This window comes from Corvus hawaiiensis, chromosome Z, assembly GCF_020740725.1.
Source record: "Corvus hawaiiensis isolate bCorHaw1 chromosome Z, bCorHaw1.pri.cur, whole genome shotgun sequence".
Classification (NCBI taxonomy): Eukaryota; Metazoa; Chordata; class Aves; order Passeriformes; family Corvidae; genus Corvus; species Corvus hawaiiensis.
Window position 1 is genome coordinate 79,016,034 of NC_063255.1, and position 17,522 is coordinate 79,033,555.

Here is a 17,522-nt window from a genome sequence, read left to right on the forward strand (position 1 = left end):
CACTGGGCTTCCTCTCACTGCTTTCTTGAGTTTCTCTGTTCATCTGCCTCCTGCTCTGCTATTTCTTATCTCATACCCACTCTGTTGGAAAGGTCTGCTTTTTGTGGAATACTCAAACAAGTGAGTTCTAAACTAAATGAGCCAGCCCTGCACTGAAGAGCTTCAGGATTTTCATTACCTCTAGGGCAGACTGATACCTGACACAGGACTGTGATTCAGGGACATGCAACAGCTATTTATGGTGATCTCTGAATTTGGAAAAATCATGAGAACAGAGTATTAGACATTCACAAATTATAGAATGTACAAGCTTTAAGGTGGGAAGTTACAGGCAAGACTTGGGGTACAGTCCAAAAATTCTTGTATTCAGCTCAAAGCTAGCATTTTCATAGGAAAACTAAACCCAAACCCTTCAGCTGCCTGGTGCATCACAGATCTTCCTTGACAATCCACAGCTACTTGCAAGCAGGACCATGTGTGTGCAGAGCTCCCTCTTGTTTCCATGGGAACAGCAGGCACGAAGTTACTGAAAATGGGGAATATCTGGCATCTCGGCACAGGAGCATTGTATTTCATTTCCAAAGAACCCCCACAGCCCCTCCCGTGGTGAAGGGCTCTGTAGATGTGTGCCTCTGGGAGCAGCAGAGCCAGCTGTGGTGGGCATCAGAACACTGCCACAGCCACAGAGGCCAGTGGAGCCTCACTGGAAATGGGAGGGAACAGCTCAGACCAGGAGGGGAATGGGTGCTCGTGACAGGAGCAGCCACAGCCAGCCTCAGCACTTTTGAGAGGGGTTATTGCTCCAATGTCAGCGCTCAGAAATCACCTGCCCTGGGCATTTCCCTCCTGCTACAGCATCCCCTCTTCACTCTTCAAGAGTGTCCTCACCTGGGCCTCAGCTAATTAATAGTCTGGAACCAATTAATATCTGCGTTTTATTTTTTTGGAAATGTTTACCCATATTTGAGGGTGTAGAAGAATAGGAAGCTGCAACATTAAGCTTTGGAGGGGGTATCAAACATTCAGCTCAAAGCCAAGCAAAAATTATCTCTGGGCACTGCACTGTGTTTGTTTTCTAAAACACATTTTGTATAGCCATGCTCTGAAATGCCTCCCTTAGGAGCTGTTTTAGCCTGTTTGCAAGAGAAGACAGGAGAATCTTTTCATATATTTAGGGTATGGAAATGGGGCTAATTACTGAAAACATGAGGAATGCAACTAAACTACATGACAGTACTGTTCACTCCAGTGACTTCAAGAAGAAAATAATGTGAAATATAAAACTATCAAAATTTAGTTAAAGGAGAAACCTTGAGTCTGCACAAGCCTAAGCGATCAGTGTAATTAATGTCAGTGCTTGTCCTGTAGCTCAGTGGCAGACACTGTATAAAAGAGGATGGGTATCTCTGCAACCTGGGCTACAAAAATATCCCAAATGAGCAGAGCAGGTGTCCAGGAGGTGACACATCCATCATCCTCATTCAGCATTGCTGGGTAAAATCCTCGGGCAGATCACATCATCGTGGTCACAATTTTATTTCCAAGCAAAGCTTTCAAACCACAACTGGTTGATTCTTTTCATTACAAAGTATTTTCTCTCAAGATGTCTTCCTTTGTTGAAACCAAACCTATGACCAAAAAAATCCAGAATTTTAAAAGTTCTTTCATTTGCAAATAGGATGGGGAAGCCTCACCTATAATTATCAGATCCAGCCAAACCAAAGCATTTCCAGTTTTTGCATGTTTACACGCTAATTCTTATAATAATGAGAATTAATACATGGGTCATTACCAGTAAAACTTGTTTTACTGAGTAATCTCCACAAGATAGTAGTGCTGGAATTGCTGGAGAAACTCAAATTTACAGGTTTCTTTTTTAAAGCAATGTTATCTGTTTCTTATAGTGTGATGAGTTAAAAAAAAAAACCCCTATGAAAAAAGGTGAGAATCAGAAGAAAAATTAAGAACTACTCTCTATTTCTAGTGAAGGTCATTATCTGAGTGGTACTGAGATTCCAGCATGACGACCGATATATTAAAAAAATAGGGAAATAATAATACTGCATTTAAACATGTACATGTACTTAACTTTTGTGGAGAAAGGTTAATGTAAGAATGATACAAACACCAAAATACTTAGCAACCAATTCTATGTATAATTTAAAAGTAACTAAATAACTCTAAATACATGCAGATTATATCTATGCATATTATAGGTGTCATAGATGAATATTTATCTGTTTATATTATAGAACACTTAGATCCACAGGTAGCTATTTATGGCTCTAGATACATGTGTATCACATCTCTCTACATAATTTTACACCAATTTTTGACTTCTAGTTGAAATTTACATATCAGAGAAGGAATACAGTTGGTCAGACAAGAGTCATTCAATTTTCCAGCAGGCACATTTCAATCTGACAGTGGTTTAGTTCTTCATGAGAGGGTCACATACCTCTAATATATTTCAGAGTCTACAGTAGCCTAATGAAGTGTGGGTATTACTCAGATTCAGAATCACTGGCTAGAAGAAACGAGAGTGTAGCAGAGGCAGCAGAAAGCAAGGAAAAAAACTTAGCTAAGGTGCCTTTTTAAACTAGAAAAAGTAGATCTACTGCTGGTGGCTTATACAGAGAATATATTTTCAAGATTTGACATGAGCTCAGTGAAACCCCAGAAGCGTTTCCTCTCCCCTTTCTTTAAATGCTCCTCAGTGAGAGGAAACATTCTGCATCTAAAAAATGTGGGGAGCAATGAATAATCCAGACAAGTGAAATCGAGCTAAAACATGGGGACCTGATTTATGTTTGAGTAGGCCAAGTGAGAAGGACTACAAAAGGACAGGAGGGAGGGAAGAAAGAGGCAGGAGGGGAGAGAGATCTGCTTGAAGACTGTTTGCAAGGAATTTGGAATATTTTTAAGTAGATGGAGATTGTCTTATTTTCATGTATTTGTTCACATGCCAAAAAGAAAACAGGCAATTATTTCAGTGGCAGCAGATGAGTGAGTCTTAATCTTGTGCACAGCAGATCAAACACTCATAATTAAGTGAAGTTACTCCACTGCTGCAGTCCTCTACTACAGTATTCAATTTTGAAGCAAAAAACCACACTTCACCTACCACACACAGTTGTGTTGAGCAAAATCTGTACAAATTCATATGCAACAAAACATTGACACAGGTGGAAGGCAGAGATAAATGAAATTATAACTGGCTTTCAGGAAAACTCATCCCTGAGCTTGAACTAAGTCTGGTTTACTTCAAGAAACAAGCAAAGGACAACAGCATTGTCCGCCAGTCGGTTTCAAGAGCAGAGATGGGGGGGGTGTGAGGAGTGTCTGCCCTGATTGCACAGAATCGGTGTCTGCTGTCACTGCTGCTGGGCTCCCTCGGGCCAGAGCCACCAGCAGCACGAGCAGCAGCTCCCAGCACAGAACACAGACCCGAGGAACACGGGCAGGGGCCACGCAGGGGATGTGACAGCCCTGCCCTGCGTGCTGGGTGCCACACGCTCGCCAAGGGCCTGGGGAGCACGGAGCAGTCGGGCTCCAGCAGCAGCGGGAGCAGAGCCCCGCTAGCCCTGTGGCTGCCCGCAGGCCTGGCTCCCCTCTGGCTGACTCCTGTGCCCTGCAGGGCCGTGCCAAGCAAACCCCTGCGTAATAAATGGTTAAAAGGGGTTTTTTTGTTAAAAAGAAGTTAATAGTTACTTGTTATATACAGTTAATAAGTTAATAGTTGCTGCTATGTGATCGCTAGATGGTGACACCAATGGGGGAAGAGTGGTGGGTCTATAGAAAAGAGGGGAACGTTCTGGAATGTTCTTAAGATGACTTAATGGTTTATGATGTAAACATCTTGAGGAATTACTGGTTAAGGGGCAAACCAATCACTCGACGCCCCAGAGACTGACGGAGCTGAACGCCAATGAGGACCCTGGCAACGAGCCACCCGAGGGAGGATTGGAGCTGCACCAGTCATAACATCAGAGGGACTACAAAACTGCCCCGGGGCTCAGTCCCAGGGGGTCTTCCTGAGGAACCTGAGTCCGAAGGAACGCCCTGTGCGCCGTACTGTTGTTCTTTTCTGGGTTGCCGAGTGGGACTCGGGCTTATCTCGAGTCTCCGCTCCTGGTTTTCTTTTTAAATAAACGAGCAGACTTTTATTCCACCCAAAAAAGTCCAGGCTCCATTTATAACACCTGGTTCCTGCCAGCCTGGGACGCAGCACAGCAGCAACTCAGGGCATTATTATCCAGGGCACAAGTTTAGGCACGCTGGGTCTCCTCACCAAGTGGCCAAGAGCACGCTCGAGGCTGTCTCCGGGCAGCCCCCCTGGCTCCTCGCCATCCGGATCACCACAGCTGCTCATTTCACAAAGAACACCAGAAATGTCTTTGCTGTTTCAAGGCAGGGGCCGCAGGTCCTAGAGGTCAATTTGCAATGTAGTTAAAATACAGTGTATCTTGCTAAGTGTGGCTTCAGTGTAATTCATTCATATTTCTACAATATACTTACTATAAACTCACCGGATACCTTATTCATTACTTTATGCCATTTAATATGAGCTTAGTGGGGTTCATATAAAGGATTTTCTCTCTACTTTTATTCCAATGAAGTAGAAAGAAATGAAATTGGCCAATTCATGTGCGCTAACACTATTTTTAATTAACTGCAATCATCTTTTCCTGGACAATCCTATGTATCCAGGTGTTCTCCCCAGTCCCCAAGTGCTATCAGTAACTCCCTCTGGCAATCCTCCTGCTGAAGACCCACCACGGCTCTGTGGGTATGACCACGAGCATGAGCTGCATTACATAATGTCACAGCTGGAGCCAGGCAGGCATTGGGCACAGATCATGACCTGTATTTTCAAAATCAAAGCCATGGTCCTCTCCCCAGGCCTTGTGGTAACTCTGTAAGTCACTGACACCATCTGTCAGCCAGAGAGTTTGTGAGAGAACCGTTCCAGCTGAGATCTTCAAAGAAGCCAGTGGGAACAAGCCCTCAGTTGTCACTCAGAGAGGCCAGATGTGAAAGCCTTGGACAAGCTCCACTGCAATCTGCTTGCCATTTTGGAGCAGAAAAAGCTTCACTTGCAGCACAAGTGAAGATAGATAAAAGGCAAGGAAGTATTTTTAAATAAAACAAGGCTACAGGACCTCGCTCAGATAATGAAAGTCATACTGAGACTTTCTGCCCTGGCCCCCTTTTGCCTTCCTATTTTTCTACCTCTGCAGGAGCCAGTGGTTATGCTCCAAGGCTCCTGCTCCCAGTGATCCTCTGCCCTGTCATTTGTGTGCTCATTGTTTACAACAGGAGAATCCTGCTCTGCTCCTCTCAACCACATTTCAAAAACAAAATGTAAACACAAACATTCTGCTGTTACTTAGGGCAAGAAGAAAGCTTTGCTGGCTTGCAGGTGTCTGAATCAAAAAAAGAGGAGGGACATGGAATAAAAAGAAGAAAAATGTAAACAAAACAATCTGGACTATCTAAAGCTGCCTTTCATACTGTGCTGATTTTGGCTGATGAGCAGAACAGGTTTGACTACTCTTGCTCAGGGTGGTAAAAACAGGGATGTATGTGTCACTTCCCCTGGGGATGGTTTGTTCCCACACTTTTATCTGTGCCTTGAGAGGTCCTAGGGACATTCATTAGTTTCTTGTGCCCTCCACAAAGGGCTGCAGATCTGGCACTACCATGTGTACATTTACTTGAAATTTAAGTGAGGCTTCTACAGTGTATGACTCAAGTTTTAAGAACAATCAATTTCTTTAAAGCATTGTTTAGCATGATTTCAAGAAAACAAAACCACTTTATGAAAGCCCGTCCTCACTGAATAGGCTGATTCATTAATTTTAATGATTCTGTTTTCTGGTCACAGACAATTTCACGTATTAAATGCTGTCCATGGTCAGATAGATTTAAAAAAAAGTAAAAACAGAGCAAAGCTAAACCATCCCTAAGTGTGGTTTTGACACAGCTGCAATACAGTGGAAGTTAATTGATTCCACACCCCAGCACAGATGTTCCAAACCCCAGTCAAGGATTTTCTAGAGCAAAGTGAGCAAACACAAGGCTCTGAACCATCTGTTTGGATAATTCCTGCATCCCTCGGTTCTTGCACTAACCCTTACCCATGTTCTTACATGCAAGAGAGCAGAGGCTGAGCGAGCCAAAGGGTTCCAGAGGGAGGCATGGAGGGTAGGGAATAGTGAAGTGGGATGATGCACATCAGAGCCCTCGAACAGATGGCTGTGTGTGAGTCTTGCACCAGTGCACAAGACATCAGGACAACAACTTAGGCAGACCTACCACTGGTGAATCAGAGAGCACCAAGACAGAGTTGGTTATGCTGCAGAATTATTCACGAGCTGCAGCACTAAAGCATGTCTGTAACACAATCTCACAGCTGGCAGAGAAATAAAGACACTCGTTACACCTCTACTGTGTTTGATTCTCTTTGCATCCAGTGATGAGGAAATGGTGTTTTGCCAGAAAAAACTCTGCATGGTTGGTCACCTTTAGTAGTGGTGTGGGCTGTTGATGACCACGAAGATCTTGGGACATTGCAAAAGAACAGTCTCTGGACAGAGAGAAATTGCCCATTTGGTGCTGGAAGTTTTTGCAGTAAAAGCAAATTCAAAGGCAGGTAAGAGGGAAAACAATATCAAAATTGCATGTTTATCTTTGCAAACATCCACTTATTTTCAGTTATGTTGTAAGTTGGGGGTTTTTGTTTGTTCAGGTTTTTTTAGAATAAAACCTGCCCTTTTTTTTGAGAATCAAACCTGCTCTTGGTTGCTCATGAGGATGAAGGATGTCTCAGCCAAGGTTGATGAGTATCCAGAGAACAACACAAATACCTTAAAACATATAAAAGTTTTTGGCAGGTCTGTTGTTCTTAAAAAATTTCAATGTTTTTATTGTTGTGTCATTTTGAAAATTGAGTAAGCATTTCCTCACCAGACATTGGTGGCTCAGGATCTGCAGTTTGTGTTGTTACTGTAAAATAAGCTTGGAGCTACTGCTCTCCCAGGACTGTACATCTTTACTGCCAACATTTCAAATTGTTTGGCCAGACAGTAATTCTTCACTTGTCCTCCTTAAACTAGTCCTGTCCCATATTTTTTGGCAGCAACTAGTCAGTCTTTTCTGACTAGTGTGCTTATGTCTGTCCTTTCTCTCTCCCTAGTCTCACAAGTAAACAACACAAAAAGCTGATTACATGCTCTGCTGATGTAGCATTTCTTATTTCTCATGCCAAAGCCCTTGCATTTTAAAATATGTGCTATATTGGAATAATAATGGACAAGGAGAGCTAAAGAACTAAAATCTGACACCTTTGCCATGGAAAAAATAAAAGGCAGTGAGAGACCAGGGAGTGCAGGTAACAGCTTACACTTAGAAAATGCACAATGTGTTACTCATTATCTTTGTCCTCTTCATATTTTTAAAAGAATTCCAATTGTAAACATGATGCAAAAGCAAATGCAAAAGTAATCAGTGAAACTACTTGTAGATTTGCTTAATGTAGATAAAAGTTTCCACATTTCCATGATCACATAAATTTTAATTAGCAAAGAGGATCAACTCATGTCATAGAAGATATTTAATATGAACTGGAATGAAATAAGCACCTAGAGTAACACAAAACTGTAATAAGTCTGCTGCCACTTCTGTTACAGCTCAAGATTTGCTTGATTCTGACTTTAATTTAACAGCGAGTCAAAACCTGAAGTTCATAGGCTGCTTCCAGTAACTTGAAATGATTAATCACTCCCATGATACCAAGAGAGGTTTTAGTAATCTCTTCTGGGCTGCTCAGCTTTCCAAACATAACTGATTTTCCCACTAACACATCTCTTACTGAGTTAATTCTCTAGCAAACTTAACCTCAATGAAAATTAAACCCTTTACATGGGAAAAAGGGAATTGATTTTGCGTTAGAGAGTTTGACATTGCTGGAATTAGCTTTGGAGATGAAGTATCCTTTATTAGCAGCACGTAGTGACAAAGCAGTCTGTAAGTGCTGTGAAGCACCAGCTGCACAAGGTGTACAAAAATCTCTCATTTGCTTCCAAAGAGCCCTCTTTTTTTTCTTCCTTCCTTCTTTCCTCCCTCCCTCCTCACCCTATCCATCCATCCATCCACCCTTTTCAAAAGTCTTCTACATCCATGTCAGAATCTCCCAGCATTTTTCCCACCTGTCAGCTTACAGGATATGACATTCCACAGACCACTCGGATTTCTTCCCCTCCCTTCTCTGCCAACACCATTTTACAATCACAGTCCTGCCAGGCCTGTGGAGGGACTGGCACGTGCTTTCCGTGCGCAATTCACCACAAATAAATGAATAAATTTCTGCATGACAACACGAGTATTTTAACACAGCCAGAGCAGTTGAGGCAGGCTGCCTGTAGCACGAACAGTGTGAACTGTTGATCCCTGTGTGTTTGAGGAGGGGATACCTGTGAGTGTTTGGAGACCCAGTGCCGCAAGACGTTGAGGACGCGGTTGGTGGCGGCCCTGCGGATGATGAACTCCTTGTCACACGTGCGCTCCGAGTTGTTGAACCCTGCACAGAAACAAACCCACACTGGGGTTAATGGGGCTGGGGAAAATGAAAATACAATAGGAGAGATTTCGGGAAACAGAAGGGCTGTAGAATATTTCTGTGCAATAAAAGGAAAGGCGCCGGACAGGTGGTGAAATGTGAATGTCTAGACCAAAGAAATTCTGCAGCACCTCTGGAACACAGCCTTGCCCATGGTAACACAGACAGCTCCTGGGGTCAGCACTCAGCTTTACAAAGGTGAAGAATAATTGCCTGTGCAATTAAATTTCAAGGCCTCCCTTCAGCATGGAAGAAATAAAATTAAGTGTATAAAGAAATAAAGTGAATCAAAGCAAACTGAAGACAAAGATTTTTTTTTTTTTTTTTTTTTTTTTTCCAGTATGGAAGAAATTTACAGCAAGGAAAAGGACCAGACCAGAGCTAGGCCTGTAATCAAGCAGATTTGAAAAGTCCAAATGGTTTAGAAAAGGGAAACAGGTAAATTTCAGAACTAGTAAAGAACAAGGGGAGGGGAGTAGTTTAAGCACAGAGGAGGACAAAGTCAGCATGAGAAATCCTCCTTCACAAGGGCAGTATTGTACAGGCTCTACTAATCGACACTGTTCAAGTAAGTTGTTTGGTTTTTTTACCACTGGGATGACAAGAAAATGGGAAGATATATGGAAAACACATTTACAGACCCAGCTGCCTGAAAACTACAATTTTCCAGATGCAGCATTTCCCCATTCATCTTTTATGGACAGGTTTGTTTGGGTTTTTTTTTTTTTTTTTTTTGGTCAGCAATATTTACTTATAAATAAATAGTTTTATTAGCAAGCAACTTTCTTCCTATATTAGTATTATTGCTTCTCTTTTCATTCTGCTGTAGCTTTATCAAAAATAAAATCTGTGCACTAAAATGATGATTACATTATTTTAATAATAGTGAAACTGTTACACTAAACCCCTGAATGTCTTTTAAAAAATGGTAACTCTGAAGATATACTTGAGAAGAGTGCATTTTTCTATGTTTCTGTTAGATTTGATTTGCTCTTGCACTGTGCTGCTATCCATTCCACTCGGTGCAGAGCCCAGGAACAGCTGGGAACACCCTCCCATATGACCAGTACTTTACCATTTTTTTGGTATAAAAGCTGCTCGAAAGCCCATGTTTTATTATAAATAGCACAGGCAGATTAAACTTCTATTTATTCTGTGATAAACCCATTGGAGGTATTCTAGAGGCTTGTATTAGTTTTTTCTATTCTTTTAACAGGCAATCCAGAAAGTCCAAATTGCTGCTCTGTATTTTCGGCAAGATAAGCAAGTCAGGAAGCATTTAATTGCAGACTCACATCTTTTACTGCATGTTAGACCCCAACCCCCAAATGTATTTTTTATCCACACTTACATTTCATGGGCATTTTTAAACTATGGCAAGTTACACTGTAGATGGCATCTAAGATTCAATATCAACGGAAGTTTAATACTGAAGCATTTTAAGCAGTTTCATTCCCCATAAAGAGAAAAATAAAGAAAATCTCTGAGGCTTTTCTCAGCAAAAGGTAACACAGGCAACATTTTGTGTGTTAATCTTCTATGCCTTTCACAGTTAACCTATTGCAGAAGCAATTAGGAATACACATTATAAACTGTTCAATTAGCCACTTAATTGCAGCAATGAAAGTCACAATGAAAATTATATATTTAAGCAGCAACGTCTTTACCAAGGTAACATTAAGGAAAACAAGTTTCAGTAAGCTGTAAGGAAAAGAGAGAGAAGCCTACAGAGACAGTTTTGAGTGAACTACAATAAAAGAATAAAAAGAGGGAACAAAAAAATTAAAGCCTCCAGAGATCACTTCAGCAAACCGGTATGGCCCTCAGAATTTCATCAATTTTTAAGCAGTAATTAGCTTGTTGCCAAGAATGAGCAACACATTCACCCAGATCCATGTTCTCCGTACTTAATGTCGATGTGTTGAAGCAATAAATGGAGAGCTCCAGTTGTGTAAGAGAAGAACTGAGATGAACACAGATGGCCCCAAATGTCAGGGAGCTGTGCAGAGCCAGAAGGCCCCCCAGGCCTCCTTTTCTCCAGGCTGAGCCCCCCCAGCGCCCTCCACACCTTTATAAATCTGAAGGAATAACAAGTAATTTAATTAGGATTCTGGATGGACCTGCCCACGTCCAGACCCGATGGTGAAATAACCTGAAACACTGCATGGTAAATATCCTCTCCTCTCCTGAAGGAAGCAATCTTTCCACTTTAGAAATACAAGCAAGTATTTCTAATCATTAATCATCTCAGTGGGCAGGTGCCTCAGTGAGTGCTACTTTCAAGTAATGTTTTTCACCATTATCTGTTGAAATTAATATGTACTGATTCCACAAATAGTATCTTCACATAATGGTGATGCAGAACTTTTACCACAGGCTGTCAAACACAAAGTTAACCTGACAGCATTGCTAGTTTCACTGAGTTACTTCTTTCAATACTATTTAATCACTCTGTTCGGGTACTTGTCTTCAGATTGTTAGGCAAAAAATCCAGTCTCACCTTCACATGTTTTCTTTTGTGCACTTCAATAAAAACCTGGTATTTTTGTAGCTTCCTTTATCACCAAAGATTAAAAATACAGGTGCTTAATAGACATAAATCTCCACATTAAACACTTTAATAAAAAGTTAATATTTGTATAGCTTGCACTATCACTAAAGATTTAAAAAAGTATGTGCTGGATAGACAGATAAATCTGCAGATTAAATTATAACAGTACCTTGTACATAGCTCTTGTTACGTGGAAGGCCAGAGCAGGTCTCAGAGGGAGGTGTCATTGCCTATTCCATTCATAAATCCCCAGGAAATCAATGGCTGCAGCTGGAAGGTGTCAGTGATTCACCTCTGCAAGTGCTGCACTCAGGGCCAGATCTCATCCATGTCAGTGTGAGACAGAGAGAAGACCCTCTCCTCAAAAGCTAATAACAGCTGCCTTTAGCAAAATCCTGTCCTGCTTTACCTGGTTCTTCAGGGCTAAACTGACTCTATCAGCAATTTACAGCACTGCACCTTTAAAATCCACCTCACCCCAGAGGAACATTTGTATCATGGCAAAGTCTGCACCCTGTACTTTAAAGAAATTAAACATTTTATTTTCTTTTCTATTTCAGTTGAGATGTCAAAAACTCTCACTCCAGCTACAGCAGCTGTATTCTCTGCATTTTGTATTTCTGCATCCAATAGAAGGTGTCCCTGCCCATGGCAGGGGGCTGGAACAAGATGTCTTTGGGGTTCCTTCCAAGCCAAACTATTCTAAGATTAGTCTGAGATTAATACAACAGCACATGATTCTTGACCATAGTAATTAACTTGTCTGAAGTTTTGATGGTATAATAATAATATCCACTTTTAAGGGTTTATCTACACAAAGATAAATCTGTTCACAAGAACTAGTGTAAGTTGTTCAGAGTCATGAAGTTCTGGTGTCTTTCTCAGCAAAAATCTTCCAATCAGAAGCTGATTTGATGTGCCAGTTTCAATGAACTACCCTGGAATCACACACTGAAGGTGTGTTAGCACCCAGCAATGGGAGAAAATTGCACTCCAGCCTTTGGGGAAATCCCAGCGAGTCCCACAGAGTCCCGGAGGTGGAAGGAGAACATTCAGGGCCCACCAGGTAGATGACAAATAACCAAAACTGATGGATACACCCGAGAGTTGTAGGCCAGCTTCACCACTCAGGCTGGCTTGAATCCTGACAGCTTTGGCTTAGCAAACACCAGTGGTGCTTTCTGACCTGGATAAAGAACAAATACAAACCCCAGGCGTGGGGCACAGCAGTTTTCATCCACAGATTAAAACTGGAACAGCCTCTCCAATATATGCAGCACAAAAGAAAAGCCTTCCCAATACACAAGAAGCCCCAAAAAAGGGATTATATTTTTTTTTACCTGAACCTACCTACAAAAGTTTGGATGAGTGTTTATAGATTCCCATCCTTACTGGTCATACATTCTCAAGCAAGTAATTGGGTCTCACACATTTTCACAGAAATGTGTCAGAGGGTGAGTATTTTAGTGTGGTAAGAAATCTAAACTGCCAGTGATTCTGGCCTCCTCCATTTCTTTATTTATGATATTGGGCTGTCATACATTAGCCACCTGAAGAACGGCAGAGCTGGAAAAGAAAACGAACTGTGATGAAAAGAAGGGTGAAGATGATGAGATCCCATTCACTGTGCAAAGTACAGCATATTTGCTCAATAATACAGTCCTTCCTTTTTTTTTCAGTTACTATTGAATGATCTTAAAACCATTATGTGGGTTTCTCCATGAGCAGTGTGATGCCTCAGAGCACTAGCTGTAACATTTAGCCACAGTCTTTAGGCTACCTCAGTTTATGTGAGAGGAATATTTAATCATTCACTATGCCAGGCTTTGAGTTTGTTTCAGAAAGGGCTACAAACTAATTCAGCATCAGAACTGACTGTTAAAAGCCAGGAGCAATCCAGAGCCCAACACATTTCAGGCATTTAATTTCACTTTCACTGGTCTTTGGGACATATGAAATCATTTTGTTCTAAGAAATATGCCACTGAAAATCCCTGTTGTAACCACCCACGTCAGAAATAATTCGAAGTATGTATCTGATTCTTCTGCCTAAAGCCTCTGCCATACATACAATCTAACTATCGAATCAAGTCAAGGGATTATGGTCTTAGTAAGGTAAATCCCAGGGATTCACATGGACCAGCTGATGTACAATAGTGTAACACAGATAGAGACCTACTGACTGCATTTAATTTCTGCAAAATATTTAAGGGAAAGGTTGGTAAACTATTTTTAAATGACCCTTGATTTAGAAAAGCTTTTTCTAATCAGAGAAATTTAAAGAACACAGCATAGAGATAAAGCAGTTGTGTCAAGATTATGCAGTGAACTTGGACTAAATCCAAAAGTCTAAAAATACATCAGTCCAGCAAAATAATTTTAGTTTAATGGATGGGATAGAAAGGTAAGTGGCTAAAGAATACCATCAAGATACTATTTTATCTCCTCTCAACAACACTAAGGTTGCTCTGAGAATTATCATAATCTATGAGATTATATGCTTAAAACATGTATACCACAAAGAATGAAAATATTCACTTAAGATCAAAGAAATATTCAAATTTTAAGATTTGTCCTTCAAAAGTCCTTAAAAACAGGGCTGCTGCTAAAGCTATAATTAACACACACTCTTGAGATTTCTGGGGTTGTTAATAGAAATATTCTCTCAGGAGAGCACATCAGTCTCACTCTTGAAAAGGAAATCTTTAAAAATGGCTAAACACTGAGAACATACTTGCAGTTACAAGTTACACAACTTACTACTAAAAATCAATAACTCATCTTAGAGTAAAATAACCACATAGTGTGCATTTTTAAAGCTAAAATTCAGCAGCAATGCAAGAACATCCTGTCCTTGTCTTCTTTCAGCACCAGCAAAGAGAGACAACAAGGGGTCAATGTCATAACCAAAACCCAGCTCTGAATTTTGGTACAGCTATATACATCTTCAAAATCACATCTGTTTGCACACAAGAAGTGTTTGTGTGTGCATCCATGGGTAAACTCACAAGTCCACTTCTTCTGGTGAAGTCTTAGACAAAACCATCTAAACCTTGTGCCTTTGTTTATATATGTAACTCTAGGAAGGAACAGATCCCGAATTTCAAAGGCTGTTGCTGCCAATTGTGTTCTCAGATTTCAGAATACCATGACAAATGTGCAGTGTTACAGCAGCTTTTTTTTCCTATGACTTACATAAAAAACTATAGGGAACAACTGACAAAGAAGAAAAGCCTTTCTGAACAATCCTTAGCAATTATATTGGCAAATCTTTAGTACACCTTAGACTTCTTTTTTTTCACTGCAATAATGCTTGAATTATCTGCTATGAACAGTGACAAGAATGGCAATACTGCAGCTGATACATCTTTGAATTTATACATTTGACTGTGCTCCTGCTATGTCTCTTATCTTTCAGGGAGGAGATAAGCAACTTTTACCTATTGATGTTTTCCTGCATTCCAAATGATCCCTAGCTCTTCATTTCCTTAATGACACTTCATCTACACTCATAACTTGCTCTATCATCAATATGAAGAGGAGTATAGCAGATATTTATTGCATAATGTTCACAGTCTTTTCAAGACCTATTCAAAGAAAGCTTTTAGACACTTAAAATGCTCAGTGTGCCCTATCACAAAGTTAAAATACAGTCTGTGACAATGTACAGATAAAAAGAGAAAATCACATTAAATGGCTTTTGGAATTTTTACCTTCAGTTCATTAAACTTAAAGGAAGGAGTTTGTGAGATTATTCATCTTTTTATAATGTCAATAGGAACAAAGGTTAAATGGAAAGGAGGCGATAATTGCAAGGAGCCAAATGTATCATTTTTCAGACCATCTGTGAACGGAGAGTTGACTGTCATGAAAAACAAAAACTGGCAGGATGCACACCCATCACCAAAAAAATCTCTGAACAAAATGTCCATCTCACAAGCAGTTTCCAGACTGTTTAGGACTGGGTCATAATGGAAGCTTAAACAAATATTCATTATGCAAACAACACTTGGGCGCAGGGGGAATAAAATGAAAGAAAAAAGGCATAAAAGTGCTCCCCAAATTTCTCTCCCCACACCACTGCAGCTGCTCAGGACTTACTGCAATAGCTCGGAAAACAAATGCTTCACAGCTCTGTAACTCAGGAAACGTCCAGTGAAAATACTTTTTTCCTGAGTAGCCAGCTCTTCCAGCAAACTAGAATAAGGTATTAATTCAAAATAAGGGAATATAGAAGTAAAAGCAGGAGATCCTAAATGTCTGTTAAACTGGAGGAAAAAAAATCATCATTTTCTCCCATTTCTTAACTCCCAGAGCAGGGATCACTTGAAAGCAAAACTTCCATTATCAAGCCATCGTCTAAGAAAATTGCAAATAAGATTCAACTGTTTAGCCAAGTATCTGAAATTGACAAGCAACAATTTTTGTTAAAATTTGTGAATGAGCAGCCTGGAACAGGAATACCATTTGCCCCCTGCCAGGCCATGGCCATCAGCCCCCGATGACCCCAGCCCTCAGAGACCCTATGCCAGGCACAGCCCTGGTGACTCTGCTTTGGTGACAACCCCTGAGCAGGTTTTGACAACCCTGCAGCCTCAGAAAGGGACACTGCTGGGGTCTACACCGTCATTTTTTTGTCACATAACCATTTTCGGTGGAGAACAGTGTCAGCTGTGGAGTAACTCAGTGAACATTTCCCACACGGAGTTTTTTAACTGAGATGGGAACTTCAGGAAAGTGCAATGTGCAGGCCTCAGTGCTTCTCAAACCTCCATGAACCTGCAGAAATGGGTCTGGGTATCTCATTAAAATGTGTCCCCAAGAGGGAACAAGTGCTCCCCTCCCCAGTTCCTGGCTAGAGCCATTAGTTACACAGAAATGACAAGGAAAAAAAACTTGGCTGTCCTGTGTAAAGGACATGGGGAGGTTAACAAATCCTATATCTTTATTTTCTTGGAACTAAACATCTTAAATCCCTGACAGAAAGAGGGCACTGGCAGACTCAGAATACAAGCAGGACTGATAAGCAGGACACAATTTGATGGCATCCTGTCTCTCTGACAGCAGATGAGGTGCCCCCAAACTCAGAGCTGGAGTTTCACATGGAAATCCATGACCTGGGCAAGAACAGATAAAATTACCATCTTCTACCAACTGCTTAGATAAAAGTCTCATGTTAATCTTTAATTGGGATATCACCATCAAAATTTTTTCTTTCACGTCTGGAGTCAAAAGGAGGAGGTTCCACAAATCTTTCCCAGTACAGGAATGAGATGTTATAGCCCAGGAAATTACTAGAGTGCAGAATTACTATTATAAACTGCAATGTTTATGGCATCACGCTGAAAATCACCTGCACATTTTCTGGTTTTGCTTCAGACATGGAACCTTTAATACAAATTCAGGATGAAATATACACCTTTCCAAAGGTCAGCGTGTAGCTGCTGATGCAATTTGAGGCATTTAGCACAGCACAGGAGTGGATTACCCAGCCAGCCACATAATGTAGAATCCAGATCAAAATCACATCATATATTGTTTGCTTGCCTTTCATGTAACACAGCAAGGAAATCTCTCTCTGCCTTGTCCTCTCACAATGGAAAAAAGAAAGCAAATATTTCCCTTACAAGTCTCACTTAATTCTAATCTTTGCCAAATCCCATACCAACTCAGCTGCCTACACCAGAATCTCCATCTCAGGAAATATAATGGTGTAATGCCACTTTATTATTCCTGTGTTCAGAATCAGGGCAATTCTCCCTGAGCAGGACAGCTGACACCCTTGAAAGCAGAACTATGTATATGTCTCTGTGTGCAAGACAGCGACAGCCACGGAAATTCCGCATCTGTTTAAAGCATAATGTGTGTTTGTACACAGTTTTCCATCTCAGGGCCCAGCAGGATCCCACTGGGAGTGTCTGCCTGCATTGCTCTGCATGGTGCCCCTCCAAGTCACATCACTGAGCTGAAGGCTGAGTGCACCTGGCAGCAGCAGGAGCAGCCAGAAGTCCCCTCCCAGAAGTGCCGCACACGGACCCTCCAACACACACAGGGCCTGAGCTCCCTGCCATCACTTGGCACCAGCTCTGTCGTTCCATTACTCCAATTAGTGCTTCTGCCAGAACAAACAAAACAAAAATATTGTCACACTGGGAGCTGGCAAGTTGTTCAAATGACTGCAGAACAGCTCCACTGGTCACAACCCAATATAAGCCAAGCAGCTCTCCCTGAAAACTTTTGTGAAACTTTCTCATGGTAATTTTGATTAAAATTAAACAACCTTAATCAAGCTGTGCCTGGTTTATCAGAATGGAAAGACCCACACAAGACCCACTGTGGATCTCTATGAAAC

General features: G+C 41.1%; 1 protein-coding gene across 4 annotated transcripts in view; it reads right to left on the reverse strand.

Annotated features, from left to right (window-relative positions):
• Nucleotides 1-17,522, reverse strand: part of RASGRF2 (Ras protein specific guanine nucleotide releasing factor 2) — a 116,806-nt gene that overhangs the window by 17,237 nt on the left and 82,047 nt on the right. For all 4 annotated transcript variants that reach the window (XM_048290681.1, XM_048290680.1, XM_048290679.1 and 1 more), the window contains exon 18: nucleotides 8,475-8,581. In XM_048290681.1, coding sequence (XP_048146638.1) covers nucleotides 8,475-8,581 — 107 coding nt within the window. The remainder of the gene's footprint in view (nucleotides 1-8,474; nucleotides 8,582-17,522) is intronic.